The sequence below is a fragment of the Leptosomus discolor genome, chromosome 15, assembly GCF_034619465.1.
Source record: "Leptosomus discolor isolate bLepDis1 chromosome 15, bLepDis1.hap2, whole genome shotgun sequence".
NCBI classification, from domain to species: Eukaryota; Metazoa; Chordata; class Aves; order Leptosomiformes; family Leptosomidae; genus Leptosomus; species Leptosomus discolor.
Window position 1 is genome coordinate 19,372,683 of NC_141405.1, and position 17,122 is coordinate 19,389,804.

The window sequence follows — 17,122 nt, forward strand, 5'->3', positions numbered from 1 at the left end:
TTGGAAATAGATGCCCGGCCCCAGAGATGGATTGTAGGCCAGCAAGAAAACACGTGAAGTGCAAGATAATGAATTCCAGCCAGTAAGCATTCCAGCTGGTAAGTCGGCTTCAGTGGGGGGCCTACTTAAATGCCTCTGTGCAAATACATGGAGCATGGGGAACAAACAAGAGGAGTTAGAGATGTGTGCACGTCTACAAGGCTATGATGTTATAGGCATCACTGAGATGTGGTGGGATAGCTCCTATGACTGGAGTGTAGGAATAGATGGGTATAGGCTCTTTAGGAAAGACAGGCACACCCCTTATGTCAAGGATTAGCTGGAGTCCATGGAGCTTGGTCTGGGGATGGATGAGGAGCTGACTGAGATCTCATGGGTCAGGGTTAGAGGAAAGGCAGGGGAAAGTGATATCATAGTGGGGGTCTGCTACAGGTTACCCGACCAGGATGACTGAGTGGATGAGGCCCTCCATAGACAGATAGGAGGGCCACATCCACAACCTCTCTGGGCAGCCTGTACCAGTGCTCTGCCACCCCCAGAGTAAAGAAGTTTTCCCTCATGTTCAAGCAGAACTTCCTGTTCTCCAGCTTGTGCCCATTGCCCCTTGTCCTGTCACTGGGCACCACTGAAAAGAGCTGGGCCCCATCCTCTTGACACCCACCCTATAGATATTTATAAGTGTTGATAAGGTCCCCTCTCAGTCTTCTCTTTTCCAGGCTAAAGAGCCCCAGGTCTCCCAGCCTTTCCTCATAGGGGAGATGCTCCAGTCCCCTCATCATCTTAGTAGCCCTCTGCAGGACTTTCTCCAGTAGTTCCCTGTTGTCCTGGTTTGGGCTAAATCAGAACTAATTCTGGTTTAGTGCTTTAACTTTTCAGTTAAGTCTCCTCTAACTACCAGCACTTTCTGAAACAGCAGCATGTTTTTCCAGACAGTGACTGCTCCTAGCAGTGATAAGGCCTGATGTTTATAGTTCGTACCAAGGAATGGTATGCAGAGAGGCCCTTGCTTATAGTTGTTCTTATGGCGACCAAGGTCACTGCTAAATCTTGTACTCCGTGTTGGGGTGCCAGGAGTGAAAAGGGTCGCACCTACAGGGAGGAGCAAACTGGACAGGTGACCCAAACCTGACCAACAGAGTATTCCATCCCATAGACGTCATATTCAGTATAAAGCTAAGAGATCACGAGGGTCTCGCCCCTTCGCTCTTCTTCGATGGCCGACATCTGAGGAGGACTGATCCATGCATCCCTGAATCCAGTGCCTGAGTCCAGCTCCTGCATCCCGTCCCTGTCTGCTGCTGAGTCCAGCCTGGGACTGCCCCAGTGCCAGCCCTGCGGTGTGGTGGTGACGTATTGTCATCAGGGTGGGGGGGAGTTGGGTTTGGTAGTGGTTTTGTATATATTTGTACATACTGTATATATTTCATTTTTTTTTCCTTATTCTTATTATTATCTTTTATTGTTATTGTTCCATTAAAGCTGGTTTAGTTTTCCAAACCGTAAAGTCTCTCTCCCTTGTTCTCTCTCCTTTTCCCTTTTGGGAGGGGAGAGGGGTTAGTAGAGAGCGTCTGTCATTCGTTAGTGGACGGCCCAGCCTCAAACCGTGACACCTGTCCCTCTTGAACTGGGGGGCCCAGAACTGGACACAGTACTCCAGATGTGGCCTCACCAGGGCAGAGTAGAGGCGGAGGAGAACCTCCCTTGACCTGCTGGTCACACTCTTCTTCATGCACCCCAGGATACCATTGGTCTTCTGGGCCACAAGGACACATGGCTGGCTCATGGTTAACTTTCTGTCCACCACAACTCCCAGATCCTTCTTTACAGAGCTGCTATCCAGCAGGTCGACCCCCAGCCTGTACTGATGCCTGGGTCTATGCCTCCCCAAGTGCTCAAGCATACAAGCTGGTGTATTGGCTCCAAGATAGATGCCAGCGAAATAATGATCTTGAACAGTTCACTCATGCCTCCAATCCAGTTCTTGTACATCCCGAAACTTTTTGTTACTGTTTCCTCACAGCCCTCAATGACCTTGAAGGCTGCAGATAAGCCATCGGTAGGAAAGGTGCACCAAAGAGGATAATTAATAACCCAACTCCTGGTGTGAGCTTTGGGTTTCGACAGAAAGGGTGGAGGATACCCTCAAATGCTGCTTTGCAATTAGAGAATACCAGGTCTATGCCCTGGTTTCAAGAGAGCCACTGCCAAAAAAGAATCCAGCTAAATACTTCTTGGAAGGACTCACCTCCCAGAAGAGGGAAATACCCTGGTTTTTTGTTCTAGAACATATGTCAGAGGTATCGTGCATAGAATAGAAACAGTCACCCTGACAGGAATCCTGCCAGGAGAAAGAGGAGCGAGTTCAGACTAACCAAGTTCACCAGGGAGGAGACAAGGGTGGGAGGGCTTGGAGTGGCACAGGCTTTTTAAGTATTAGGACCAATTGTTCTCAGGGTACACAGCCTGCTGAGCAGGAAGACAGAGACAGGGAGCAGAATGAAGCCCCCATAATCCAAAGGGAAATGATTAGCACCCTGTTACACCACTTAGGCACACGCAGAGGTCTATGGGATGGGATAGAATCCACCCAAGGGTACTGAGGGAGCTGGTGGAAGTGCTCACCAAGCCACTTTCAATCATTTACCAGCAGTCCTGGCTAGCCAGGGAGGTCCCAGTACACTGGAGGATAACAAACGTGATGCCCTTCTACAACAAGAGCCAGAAGGACGATCTAGGGAACCACAGGCCTGTCGGTCTGACCTTGGTAGCAGGGAAGGTAATGGAGCAGATCATCTTCAGTGCCATCACATGGCATGTATAGGACAACCAGGTGATCAGGCCAAGTCCGTATGGGTTTATGAAAGGCAGGTCCTGCTTTGTTAACCAGATCTCCTTCTATGACAAAATGACCCGCATAACGGACGAGGGAAAAGTCATGAATGTTGTTTACCTGGACTTCAGTAAAGCCTTTGACACTGCTTCCCTTCTCCTGGAGAAACTGGCTGTTCATGGCTTGGATGGGTGCACTCTTTGCTGGGTAAAAAACTGGCTGGATGGCCGGGCCCAAAGTGTTGTGGTGAATGGAGTTCAATGCAGTTGGTGGCTGGTCACAGGTGGTGTTCCCCAGGGCTCAGCATTGGGGCCAGGTCTGTTTAACATTATTATCAACAATTTGGATGAGGGGATCGAGTGCACCTTCAGTAAGTTTGCAGATGACACTAAATTGGGTGGGAGTGTTGATGTGCTTGAGGGTAGGAAGGCTCTGCTGAGGGATCTGGTCAGGTCAGATGGATGGGCCGAGGGCAACTGTATGAGGTTCAGCAAGGCCGAGTGCCAGGTCCTGCACTAGGGTCACAACAACCTCATGCAGCGCTATGGGGGGGTGGGGGGGTGTGTGTGCGCGTGTTTGTCAACAGCCAGCTGAACATGAGCCAGCAGTGTGCCCACGTGGCCAAGAAGGCCAACAGCATCCTGGCTTGTATCGGAAGTACTGTGACCAGCAGGAGTAGGGAAGTGATCGTGCCCCTGTACCCGAGTACACTGGTGAGGTCGCACCTCGAACGCTGTGTGCAGTTTTGGGCGCCTCACTACAAGAAAGACATTGAGGTGCTGGAGCGTGTCCAGAGAAGGGCAACGAAGCTGGCGGGGGGTCTGAAGAACAGGTCTTATGCGGAGTGGCTGAGGGAACTCCAGTTGTTTAGCCTGGAGAAGAGGAGGCTGAGGGGAGACCTTATTGCTCTCTACAACTACACAAAAAGAGGTTGTAGCGAGGTGGGTGTTGGTCTCTTCTCCCAAGTAACTAGTGATAGGATGAGAGGAAACGGCCTTAAGTTGTGCCCGGGGAGGTTTAGATTGGATATTAGGAAAAATTTCTTCACTGAAAGGGTTATCAAGCACTGGAACAGGCTGCCCAGGCAAGTGGTTGAGTCATGATCCCTGGAGATATTTAAAATATGTGGTGCTTAGGGACATGGTTTAGCGGTGGTCTTGGCAGCGCTGGGTTAATGGTTGGACTTGATGATCTTAAGGGTCTTTTCCAACCTAAATGATTCTATGGTTCTGTTAAACGATGGTCCAGAGCCCTGGGGAGCCTGAAACTCCTCTTAATTATGAAGTGTGCTAACTAACAGCCATTTTGGGCTTGCAAATCATGGCCAAGAGACAAAAAACTTGTGTTTTTCATCTGAAAGTTCTAGTTTGCATTTCCTCCTGGGTGAGAGTATGGTGATGCATTAGATGACAGCAGTACCTCTGCTCCCTCCTCAAAGCAATGGCCATTTGAGATGTCGTGTCAGATTGTGACAGAAGGTTTCAGTACCTTCAGGCCACACAAATGTGCTAGTCACACCTTCCTCTTCATGGGGAGCAGTACTCGGTGTGACTGGAGTTAATTCTCACCGTTGCAGCCTGTATGGTGCTCTGTTTTGGATTCATGGCTAAACCCATGTGTTTTAGGCTATTGCTGAACAGTGCCTACACAGCATCAAGGCTTCCTCTTTTTTCCCCTTCTGTCTCCTCCCACTCCCTTCCTTCCCCAGTGGTGTAGGCTAGGGGTAGGCAAGAAACTGGGAGGAGGCAGAGCCGGGACAGCTGACCTGAACAGACTAAAGGGATGTTCCATACCATACGATGTCACGCTGAGCAAGAAAATATCAAGGAGAGAAGGGGGATGTTTGTGGTTATGTCATTTGTCTTCCCGAGAAACCTTTATGTGTGCTGAGGCTCTGCTTTCCAGCAACTGGCTAAACATCTGTTTGTTGATGGGAAGCAGTGAATACATTACTTGTTTTGCTTTGTTTGCCCATGCAGCTTTTTCTTCACCTATTAAACTCCTGTTATCTTGATGAACAAGTATCCTTGCCTTCCTTCTATTCTCTCTCTGTCCTGCAGAAGAGGGGAGTAAGTGAGTGGCTGTGTGGGTGCTTGTCTGTTGGCTGGAGCCAAGCCACCACAGGAATTTGACCACCACTCAGTTAGGATTTCAGATTTGAAGCACTCCTGATGCAACTCAGGTTGAGAGGCTGAGTCCAACCTCAGCCTTGAATTTGGCCTCAAGGCTAACTTGAGAAAAAATCCCTGCAGAGCCATGGAAGAGCTCAGAGCACAGCCGAGCTCCTGCAGGATGCCTGTCCTCCTGAAGCACAGAGAACGAAGGAGGCTCAGATCCCCAGGCCATTTCACAGTGGGCCTCTGCTTACTTCCAGCCTCTATGGTTGATACGTTTTCCTGCCATACAAGGTGTGTTGTGACTTCTTCAAGTGACAAAAGGTCAAACTCTTCTCTACAAATTGCATAGCCATTGCTCTATGAACTTGACTTTCTTGACTTCACTCTTCCAAGTGGGGGCACCCATCCTGCTTGCAAAGTGGAGAGGATGTGAGAGGGAAAGCTACCGAGCATCAGGGAGGGATGAGAGACTGTTGAGTGCTTGCTTGACAGTCCTCCCAAACCAAGTTGATTTTTTTGCATAAGGACATTAATCCCAAAGACCTCACACCCTTATTTCGTGCTGCAGAGGGTTGTTCAGGTCAGAGATCCAGAAGGTCATGCCTGTTTTTCTCCTGGGCTGGGGACTGAGTGTCATATTCAGGACCTTTTAATTGCAAGATAGCACCATGCCATTCTCTTGTGTCATGAATAGACTTGGGGAAAATGCCCTCAGTCATACATTGGACCCATGACTCAATGCCCACTTTCTTACTGAGGTACATTTTTTTTTCACCAGTGTTATCAAGATTTGCAGTGCCTGGAAGTGCCTTTTGTTGGACCTGTGGAATCTGGTCAGAGCTCTTAACGCCCTAACTACTTGTTAACTGAGAAGACTCTAACTACTTGTTAAATGAGAAAATTTATCTAGTCTACTTTCTGTAGACATGCAGGTGCCAGCTGTTGTTTACGATGGTTTATTCCTCAGTTAAAGGAAGCAGAGTTCTCTGGATTGCTTTCTTCAAGAGAAGGCTGTGTATCTCTTCTGTGTATCTCTTCCATGGAGCTGTCCTATGCAAATGATGAGCTCATGTTCTGCAAGCATTGATTACTGAAAATATGCACCGTGGTGCTGTTATGTTCAAAACGTCTAATGGGGAAAAAGGAAACAACCTTATACATAAAGCTAAGTATTTATTATTAGTAAACTTAAAATCAAGTCTAATCAAAGAATCCCTATTTGGTCCAGATCAAATTACGACGGGGGGCGGGGGGGAAGGAAAAAAGCAAAAGTAAAAAAGAAGAACAGTACTATGGAAGAATTCTGAGTAAGTCAACACAGCTAAGGTGGATATACACATACTTCCCAGTGTCTATGTCACTCTGTGCTGTTGTGCCCAGCCTTCCACTTCACTGCTGATTGCTGAGGTCGATGGTACCTGTCTGGTGGGGAAAAGTTCGACAAGTCCTCAGCAGTGCTAGTCCTTCCCCAGGAGGAGTGAGCTCGTGATGGTAATGATGATGGCTTCTTCCTAGTGTGATAGGTAGAGACACGGACAATTTAAAGTGTCAAAATCCAATGCGAATTTTATTATATTGGCAAGCGAACAAGAGCAAAGGCAGCGCTGGGCGGCCAGGGAGTCTGCGCTCCGCCAACGGCTCGCAACTTCCCGCCTCGTGTAAGCACATTATATACAGTCTCATTTCCTGCATTCATGATGTCGCAATCAGGTCGATACTCTGCGCATGTTCCTTCTGTTGCTGGGGGGTCTTTCTCTGCCTCCTGGTGATCGTAAGGATGAAGGCTGAAGGTCTTCCTCGTTGCCCTGTGGGTGGACTTATGCAAGAATGTGACTACTCCACCCCCTCAGCTATGGGTCCTGTTGACTTATGCAAGAATGTCCTTCGGTTGGGCTATCAAGCCTTGCCGGCACAGAAATCTTCCATCCATACCTTCCCATACAGGTTTAATGAACAAAGCACAATATGTTACTTATTACACTAGGATCCTCTTGGCCTCATTTTTATATGTTTGCTAACACACATCTACACCTTGCTCATTCTTCACTTGTCCACAAGTTCATGCTACATCTGTGGGTACTATACATGGTGCATTTTACATAGGTTGGTCACTTGTTCTTTGTTCTCTGCTGCCTCCCTGAAACTGGTTTTATCCAGCCCCAGGAATGCATTTCTTTCACTGTCCAACGGTGAGATGTCTCTAGGCTCCTGGTGTCTAGGGCCACTCTATGTCCCATCTCTCATCCTATGCCTGTTACTCTTCCACACTGCATGCTGTGTTCCTCTTCTCAAGGCCTTTGCTGTCCCAGTCTCATATTCCTCTACGTTGTGTCATTACCTGAGTCCTGATGTCTCATTCCACACAGGATAGCTCTATTATTGTTGTAATAACAATATAACATTACAGGAGCAACAACAATACAGTAATACAGTTGAGTCGTATTCTTGCAGTAATGCAACTCCCTAACAAAAAAAGAGGTGTGTACCATACAAAGCAAAAGTGAAAGAAAGTTAGGCAGCCACCTGGTCATTAGAAAAATTTGTTACAGCTAAGCCATGTGAAAACAGTGCTCTGGGCAGGTCAAGAAAATTTCATGCAAAGCAAGCTTGACAAGCCTGAGTCTGGCATAGTGAGTGCCAGGCAGGTGGCCCCGTACCAGCAATGGCAATATTGTATTCCTGGGCTACGCTGCATGGCTCAGCTATGTGCTGAGTGCTCATACCCTGCCAAGACACTCGTGGAGAAGACAGAGTGGGGGGATGGTGGTGTGGCAGCACAGAGGTCTGTGGAGAATGTGAGGAGCAGAGCCACCCTGGCCTTACCAGAGGTGTGGGTTAGGGTGTCAAAGGGGGTAAAACATATGAAGAAATTTCAGCACAGGCCAGAAACTTGTTGTGGAGCCACCAGCCAAGAATTGTGCCACTCAGGTGTGCCCACCAAGCCCTCATACTAAACTAAACACACACATGTTCTCCATGGATAAAAAGAAAAGCACGAGAGCAAACTGCGGCCATGATTGAAGAAGTTTTAGCTGAAACCCAAATGAGATGAAGCAATGCCATGTTAAAACAATCAAGGTCTCTTCTCCTCCAGGGTGAAGTGTGGTGGGGAAAGACTCGAAGAGCCAGCCCTTTCTGAAGTGAAGGGCAGGGGGCAAAGATATCTCCCAGACAATCTATCTTCAGTCACAGAAAGTGGTGTCCCAGCAGCTTTCCCAGCTTGCTTTCTGTCCTTTCTAGTGTGAAACACTGGAATGTGTCCACGGGCTGGGGACAGAGAAGAGTCCCTGTGTATAAAATCACAAGGGGAGGGGAGGGGAGCGGAGGGGAGGGGAGGGGAGGGAAGGGGAGGGGAGGAGAGGAGAGAAGAGGAAAATGGTTATGGAAACAATCACAAAACCCCCACGGCCTCTTTAGGCCACGAAGCATTGTTAGGGCTGTGGCCACCACTTCCTGCCCTAAAGTGTTCCCAGGCACAAACCCCAAACCAGCAAGAAAAACCTGTCCAGTCAGAGGTACGTGCCTGCCCTCTCTGTTCCCTTCACCCTTGCTTGCTTGATGCAAAATTCAAGCTCCCTCTCCTAGGCCTAGGGAGCCAAGTCCTTGGGGATAGGACACACTGCTAGGCTTTGCAGGGCGACCAGCTGACTGGGGGGCAGTGTGCCTGGTGTTCTTCAGCTGGAAAGGCCTGTGTTGTGCTCTTACCTGATGGGGAAGAAGAGGAAAAGAGAAAAGGTGTGTCTGCCGTCTCTGACAGGATGGTAGATCAGTTGCTGGAAGGGACGGCAGAGGGAGAGGAGGACAAAGGCTGCACTTTGCTCCTATGCTGCTCCACAGCTTCAGTCTGTGCAGACGACGTGTTAGAGTACTTGTCCCACACCCATCGTCCTAGAATTCAAGTCCCAGCCTCAGTCCTGTTGCATCCTGTTACATGCTCTAACCAATGATGTTCGCCGAGCACCCAGTGCCAAATAAGCTGTGGGTAAGGATGGAAGTTGAGTACAGCCCTTCTGCCCCGCTCACCCTTTGCCCTCCCTGCAAAGTGCAATTCAGGAACCTCACAAAGAGATAAAAGCCAGGACAGAGACACCTTTTCTCAGCTCCCCACCTCTTTTCCCATTAGATGAGAGAATAACACAACACAGCTTTCTACCTCAAGGCCAGCAGGCAGGCAAGTCTGTATCTGTGCTGACCTAAGCTTTGAGTGGCTGTCCAAGGTCAAACTGCCCAAGAGATGCCTCAGAGAAGCTTGGGTTTTGCTGAGGCTGGGCAAAGCTGAGGTGAAAGGAGAGAGCATGCCTCTCTACCTAAGCAGGCTTGGAGCGCTAGCTCTGGACTCATGCCTGGAAACTCTTGAGGGCAGGAGGCAGCTAACAGGGGCCTGACTGAGTTCTCAGACACCTTCCCCTTGGCATTGAGACTTGACAGGAGGAGGCTGTGAGAGGGGCAGGTCCGAAGAACAAAACTGGATCACAAGTCTGTGCATGCTTCTCCTCAGCCACAGTCTTGTCAAATCAATTGGGGCAATTTCATACCTTCAAAAAAAAAGAACAAAAAAGCCCAAATCAGGAAGACTGCACTCCTCAGCACTTTGCATTTATTGTCTGGTTTTCTACTTCAGCTGGTTTAGGGCACAAGGCTCATCTACTTTCTATCCTTGTCAGGGGTGGGATTCAAACGAACCCCCCTGAGAGACTTAGACCAGCGCCTCTGACCTGCCCTTAGCTGCACTGTGCATGAGTGAACAATGGACTCCCTCAGGCCTCTCCTCAGGAGCACAGGGGTGTGTGTCCCAGCTGTCAGGAGAATGGATGAGTCCCAACACGCAAAAGCCAGAGGCTGGCTCCTTCTCCCCCACGTCAAACAGTACAAAAAGGCATAGGCGTCAGGAGCAGCAGCAGCAGCATGAGGAGCAGTGGCAGAATCAGCAGCAGTGGCAGCAGTGGCAGCAGTGGCAGTGGCGGGAGCAGGAGCAGTGTGCTGACGAGGTGGCCGAGTGGTGAAGGCGATGGACTGCTAATCCGTTGTGCTCTGCACGCATGGGTTCGAATCCCATCCTCGTCGATCAGCCCAGCAATGGTCAGAGTTTCTGAGTGTGAGCAGCTTGATGTGTGCCCCCAAGCAAGCCTTTGTTTTGAGATGAGAGTTGCCTGAAAAGAACTTGCAAGGTTTTGAGGTGGCTCAGGGCACACACCTCAACTCAACCTCTTCTGTCTCCACGTAGACGGTCAGACTCTCCTCAATCCCTCGGACGTAGACGGTCAGACTCTCCTCAATCCCTCGGACGATGATAGAACAAAACATCCCGGAAGCACTTTCCAAACATAGGTAGCGCAGAAAGGTGGTTGGGAGTAGTAAGCATGGATTTACAAAGGAAAAGTCATGCTTAGCCAAGCTGTTAGCCATCTACAGAGAGGTGACTGACTTGGCAGAGAAGGGAAGCGCAGTGGACGTTCTTTACCTTGCCCTCAGTAAGGCTCAAGCAGCCATGGGAAGAAAAACCAAAATGCCCGGTCACCACTTTCTGTCACAGAACGTTTCGGGAAAGGTATTTTTTTAAAGGGAGACGATGCTGTTTTCTGTTCACGGAATCTCAGAGTCATCAGGCTTGGAAGGGACTTCCTGAGATCCTTTAGCCCAAGGCAACTGCTCCAGCAGGTTCAACTATGGTTGACCTATGGTGTCTCTGGCAGTTGACCAGGGCGCTCTCGTGTCTTCTGTAGCCAGCTCCTTCTGTGACCTCACCCTTAGAGGCACACCCCCCCACATGGCTCCCAAGCCGCTTTACATGACCGCTGTGTCATCTGGCTTGATACTCGAGAGCAATCACACACTGACTTACACAGCCTCCCGTGCTCCGCTTGCTGGCACATTATTTCCACTCACCCTTGTCTGTCCGGGTGCTGGCAGCCCAAACAAACAGTCCAAATGACCTCTGGTCCCACTCCAGTGACTGGAACCACTGCGGCAGGAACCACGGCGACCTGTGGTTTCACTCCAGTTGCTGGCCCCTAGACTTCCACGCGCGCACATGCACACAGATTAGAGGGCCCCTCGCCAGGGAAAACACTTAGGAATAGAACTCAAGAAGAAGACCAGACAGGCTGCACTGATCAGAAGCAGGGCATGGCCAGGCAAGCATCCTGAACAGCAATCAGTTCTTCAGTGACAGCCATGTTGTTCCGTCTTCCCTCTCCTTTTCTCACGTTTCTTCCTCCCAGCACCACTCTGAACCCTCCCTTGCCCTGCCTCTGGTTCCTGCCCCAAAACATCCCATGCTGAGTCTCCTGCTGTCCTGTGGTGCTCTTCCCCCACACTCATCACGGTGTTGCAGTACTCAAAGGACACCACAAATAGGAGGGAGACTCTCTCTTAACAAAGAGCCACAGGGAGAGGACAGGGAGCAAGCAGGAGACGTTTCACCTTGACCAAAGAAAGACACTTTTTACAGAGAGAATGATCATTCACTGCAACAACCTCCCCAGGGATGCGGCAGAGTCCCCACGACTGGAGGTTTTCAAGATGCAATAGGACAGGGTACCAGAAAATCTCATCTGGGCTCCCTTGCCCACGGAAGGCTGGACCAGATGATCTTCTGAGGTCCCTACCAATCGGGGCGATTCTGTGGTTCTAGAAGTATTCGGGCTTCCTTCATGCTTTGCTTTGCGTCTTTCGAGGGGTGCCAATGAGTAATGGCACTCCTTGCACAAGAGCTCTCACCCCACACTGGCCTTGTCTCCATTGCCGTGGGATATCAGGGGGGAAAGATGAGGCTCTCTCAAAGCCAGGAACTATGGAGAAACCCGCAGTTTTACCGAGGGAGGAACTCTTTTGGATGCTCAGCTGGTTGGGATTGGAGACAAGGGGAGAACGAAACGTGACTCTCTTGCAAAGCTGATGCCCAATGTCTTTAATGAGGAAATGAAAGGACAATGAAAGGCACTCGTGTGTCACCTAGACCCATTGCTACGGGAGGAAGGCAGAGGAATTTCAAGGGGAACGTGAGGTAAAGCGGAGCGAGAAGGGGAACGAGAGAGGCTTCCTGGGAAGAGACGGCAGGCCAGCGCAGGCCCCTTTCCGTGGGCGGAGTGGTGGGATCTCGGCTCCTCTGCAGAGCAAGGCTGCCCGCTCACGGCTGGCTCCAGGGCTTTCCTCCAGGCTCCTGGCATTCGACCGCGGGCAGGCAATCCACAGGCTTCAGCATAAGAGATTGCCGTGTCCCAGAGGCCCGCAGAGCCCACGGCCCAGACTGGACCGCCCAAGACCCCCCAGCCCCAGGGAGCCCCCAGAAGCGATGGGCACACTGGCAGCACTGAAAGAGCTCCCCACGGCAGCCGATGCGGTGGATCCCACGGCCATGCTCTGAGGGAAGGAGCTGAGGATCGGGCCCGGCAGCGTCACCAGCACTGGTGAGGGCTGGATCGCCACGCTGGAGTCGGCGCACCGGATGACGCACAGCTCGTTGCAGCTGTTGGCAAGCGGGGTTGGGCCGCAGGCAGCTGGCAGGCATGGGCTGTAGCACGACATGTCTCGCGGAGGGAGGCAATCCTGCAAGAGCGGGAGGGAGCAGAGGGCATTAGCTGTCGGTCCCTTTCAGACCCCCACCGTGGCTCCTCGGAGTGCCTGGGAGCTCAGTGGAGAGCGATTTGGCAAGGGGCACGAGTCAAGAAAGCTGTGTGCAGCGGGAGGGACCGCAACGGTGCCCTGCTGTGCTTTGGGCAGAACACCACAACGCACCCTCCTGTCCACCACCTAACCTCCCTGCTGTCTGGTCACACGCTGCCATATGTGAAGAGCTCTTCTGACACCCACCTGGGCTGTCTCACCCACCGGCACCTGGGCTAACCTAGCCAGAGTTTCTTGCAACGCCCCCATGAAATGCAGGGTGCCACTTGGTAAAGAGTCTCAAAGGCAGAAGCAGTGGCATGGCCCAACAGTTGATGGACCTCCAGGGTCTGCGGAGAGGGGGTTTCCGGGCATTTTGGTGGGCCTGCGGTGGGCGGGTAAATCTAATGGAAGGGTGATGCGAGGGGGTCCGTCCAAAGGCAAGGAAGCTCCCCCTGTCCAAGTCCAGCTCCTTCGCAGCCTGTACCTCAGGTGGCCTTGCCACTCCCAGGCTTGCCTGCCCCATGGAGGCACTCTGCTCCCTCCAGTTGCTCCATTACCGAGGGTATGTCTGCAGGCTGCGAGGGTTTTTCACAACAATCCTTCTGCTCAGCCTTGAAGCCTTGATAGACAAGGTGCGCCAGAAAGAGTCCTCAGTAAGCCCCCTCCCGGTATGAGGAAAGGGATGCCAGGTTTTTCAGACGGGTTGAGCACAGCCTTGGTGCTGTGGCCTTAGTCAGGGAAAGCTTTTCTACTGGAGACCAAGAGGCTCCCTCTTCCTGGCGCTGGGCTGTGTACTTCCTGATCATCAGCCCTTGCACCAGCATCAATCTGTTCACTCAGCCAAACAGGTCTCCTTCGCCCCCCCTGCCATCCTCGAGACCCCTGGTCTTGTGAGGTCAGGCTCCTCTCAACCACTTCTCTCAAGAGGGGACATGTCTGAGTAAAATGCTACAGGGCCCCTGAAGACAGCAGCCACCACGGAAGAAGACGTCTATGGTAGGACTAGCTCTCCCGAGGAAGGTCCTCATCGTCCCAGTAGCACAATAGGAGCATTGCTGAGCTGTGGATGGTGGGGGATGTGCCCAGTCGTTGGTTAGGGAGTGCTGGCCGTACGTCCTGAGCCTTGGCAAGAACTACAGCTGGCAAGGAAACCGACCAACGCCCTGTCTCACATCCTAGACCATTCACCGAGGACAAGGGAGGCAAAATGCATGTAGCCCTCTCCACAAAATGTGTCCTGGCAACCGAGGAGACAAGAGGCAAAATGAACTGAGACTTACCAACTTCACAGAGCCAAGGAAGGCACGAGGAGAGGATAGAGGAGCTGGGAGTTGGGCTCACTTTTATACTGCGGCCCAGAGCGCCGGGGCAGGGGAAAAATGACACCAACATGAAGCATGTGGAGAAACAGCAATTTTGGCTTCTCAAAATTGAGCTCTGCTGGTAGAGCACACACCTCCTTTGCCTGAAATGCTTGGCTCCCTTTTCATCCTGGGTAGCACTGAAGTGATTTTGTCAATAGCAATTATGTTTGTTCCCCAGAACAACGCTCGACTGAGGTCTCATTCATGTTGCCAGTGAAGCCTTGCAGCAGCTTCTGGCAAAGTCTTGCAGCAGCTTCAGGCCATGAGTAGGTGTTGTGCTTGTCCCGCCCTTCCTGGGGAACACGGCCACCACTTACCTAGGACTTTGCCTGTGGAGGACAGCTGAAGGCCACTCAGGTGGGCTTCTCTCTGATAGGCTGAGGCTGACCCTGAGCAACATCAGAGCTCAGAGCCCAGCCAAGCCTCTGCGGGTTGGCTATTCTGCTGTGGGACAGAGAAGGGAGGAGATTTAGATCCCTGAGGTGCTTGGAAGGTGATGGTCAAACAAGGCCCTCCTGCGGTCTCAAGAGAAACCCCATTGTGTGCAGGGATGGGCACACTGAGGCCATTGCTGACCGGATCAGGCTACTCGGTGGCTGATCTCTGCTCCCTTGGGCCTCGGTGATGCACACACTTTCCAGCCATGCAAAGGGAGCCCAGCCCTTCAGCTGTTGTCTTCAGTCAAGGCCAGAGTGTTTTCTTTGGGAACTGTACTGCCCTTGTCTTGCCTGCCAGGACTTTCCTCATTAGTCTCTTGAGGAGAAGCAGCGGCTCGACGTGACCCTGGAGAGCAAGGAAGGAGCCTGCTGACTCACACCTGAAATCAGGCCATCACCAAGTGGACCTGTTTGCTTCAGCGCAGTCTTCCCGAGCAACACTCATCTTAGCATCACTGCCAGGTGGCTTTTTCAGGTCACTGACCCCAACCCAGAGGGTCTGGCTTGTTCTCCCTGGCTCAGGGGTGGATTGGCACAATCAGGGCGCTTTAGTTGCAAGGTGGCACCAGCAGACCACCTCAGAGTCACCTGTGAGTCACCAAAAAATTGCTGAGGCACTATGAGGGACCTCAGCTCCACCTCGGTGCAAATCATCCATGCACCGGCCTGAGGGGCTCTGGAGGAAAAGGATTCAGACATGCAGAGGACCCTAGGTGCAACCTGACATCCGCATTCCTGCAGAAATGCAGCTTTTTGAACAGGGTTGTCATGGCTGTTAGCGTCTTGCACAACTACTTGGTGATTTCTTGAAATCCTGTCATGCTCCTTGGTGAAACAGCAGGCAAAGAAGGACAGCACGGACGTGCCCTGATGTTCCCCTTCCTGGACTTTTCCGGCACAGACACCAAAATGAGGGAAGTTGCTGGCCCTATGTGTCCAGAGCCTGGGTTGCCTGCTTTTTTGACGGACAGGTGTGACAGGCCACCGGACTAAGGCCGCAGCCACTGAGTGGCCCAGATGGTGCTGCCTGCTACCCTAGGAGGCATAGAGGAGACTGTACCAGTCTGAAAAGGTCTTGGAGGAGCTCAAAGGCCAGGCGCGTGTCACCAGCCCTGAGAGCTGCCTGGAAAAGCCTCCGACTGCCCGTGCTGCTTGGGAAGATGTGCCATGCTCTCACCCCGGCGGCCATGCTGTTTGGGGAAGGGTCTTGCAAGAGGGATGTTGTCTTCTCCTGCCAAAGACTGATGGCTCTGTCCCACTTCTGACGTCATCTCAAGCAGGGCCACGCTCTGGGGCTGTTGTGCCATCCAGCTGGAACAGTCGACCCAGTGCCTCAGCTGACAGCAGAAACGTGCTCCCGCCATACAGGCAGAAAGAGGTCCCAGGACGCAGTATGGCACCCGGGTGGGAGGCAGCCACCCGTTCCTCTTTTCCAAAGGGAACTGGAAGTGCACTGGCAGAGCAGCCAGGGATGCTTTGACCTGAAAGGCTCTGAGGCTCTGTGGGGAAATTGCGAGGCACTCAACCCGCAGCGTGTCCTCAACTGAAGGGCAGGGAAGGGGTTGCCTATCTCTTCCAGCCCCCAAAGCCCCAGGATGTGGCCTTTTGAGACATGACCTAGCCTCACAGAAGAGGCACGGGTTGCCCACAGCAATCTCCGCAAGGGAAGCTGCTAGCAAGAACCAGCCCGAAAGCAAACTCCTGAAATGGGATGATCTGCCCCATGGCTGCTCTGTTCCCGGCCAGTACACTAATGGTTGAGCGCTCAAACTACTGATGTGCACCAGCCAATGGCAAAGGCCACGGTGGGCGAGGGCAGAAGTTGAGTACAGACTCTCGCTCTCCCTTTGGGCAATTGAGACGTCACGCAAAGCAGAGCAGACCCCAGTACAGACACTCGGTTCCCCACGTAGCCTCCTTTGCCACCAGACAGGAGCATGACACAGCCCGTCACAGCTCTGCCAGAGCAGGCAGTGAGTACCATCACTGGGCTGCTCGCCTCCTTGGCCTGCCATCCTGCCACGCCGCTGGATGTGGGAAGAGTGGGGAGGCATTCCTCTGCCACGTTAGGGGCCTGAGCAAATCTGAGGCAGTGGGAGAGGGCACACGCATCCACCTGTCTCGGCAGGCCTGTGGTAACACCTGAGGGCAGGAAGCGGACAGCACAGGCCCATCCTTGCTCCGCAAGATGCCTTCTGCTTTGAACTGCAGCCACAAGAGGACACGTCCTTCCCAGGGCTGGCAAGGCAACCGAAAGTGAAAAGCACCCTCAGCAAATGCCGATGAGTTGAGCCACTTTGGCCTTGTACCCTTGGGGCTGACCACCCGTTTTGAGAATGAGAATTGACAGGTTTCCAGAGGGCAAGACCTTTCCCCACCACCACCCCCTTCCCCTCGTTTCCTTTGATTTGAGGCCACCACAGAGCTACTTGGCCACCTCTAGAAAAGGTCCCAGTGCCTCCATCCCTTCACAGAGTGACGCTTCACTCCACCTCATAGAGAGTCCTTCTTTGGCCTTCACCTTCCAGCCACCTCTGGGGACCTGAGTCCCCTCCTTTCCATGTGCCTTGGCCGGACAGGCATCCAGCCGGGGCTTGGCTGACTGTTGAGGCCTTCCATGGCCCTGCATGGCCTTGTGTGTTTCTCAGGGTCAACCTCAGCCTGTCAACAGGAGACCCGTATGGAGTGGCCTTCGTCAGGAGTGCGCCACCCTGCGACCAAAAAGCTGTACTGTAGCCACAGGGAAGCTGACACGCTCCCTGCTGC

General features: G+C 52.2%; 1 protein-coding gene and 1 non-coding gene across 2 annotated transcripts; one reads left to right on the forward strand and one right to left on the reverse strand.

Moving 5' to 3' along the window:
* Positions 1–9,929: 9,929 nt before the first annotated feature.
* On the forward strand, positions 9,930–10,011 carry TRNAS-GCU (transfer RNA serine (anticodon GCU)). Its single transcript has one exon. It is a non-coding gene; the product is annotated as a tRNA-Ser (tRNA).
* Positions 10,012–12,144: 2,133 nt separating this feature from the next.
* On the reverse strand, positions 12,145–12,474 carry LOC104343898 (feather beta keratin). The gene has a single exon (XM_009947904.1). The coding sequence runs from the start codon at positions 12,472–12,474 to the stop codon at positions 12,145–12,147; it is 330 nt and encodes a 109-aa protein (XP_009946206.1).
* Positions 12,475–17,122: the final 4,648 nt, after the last annotated feature.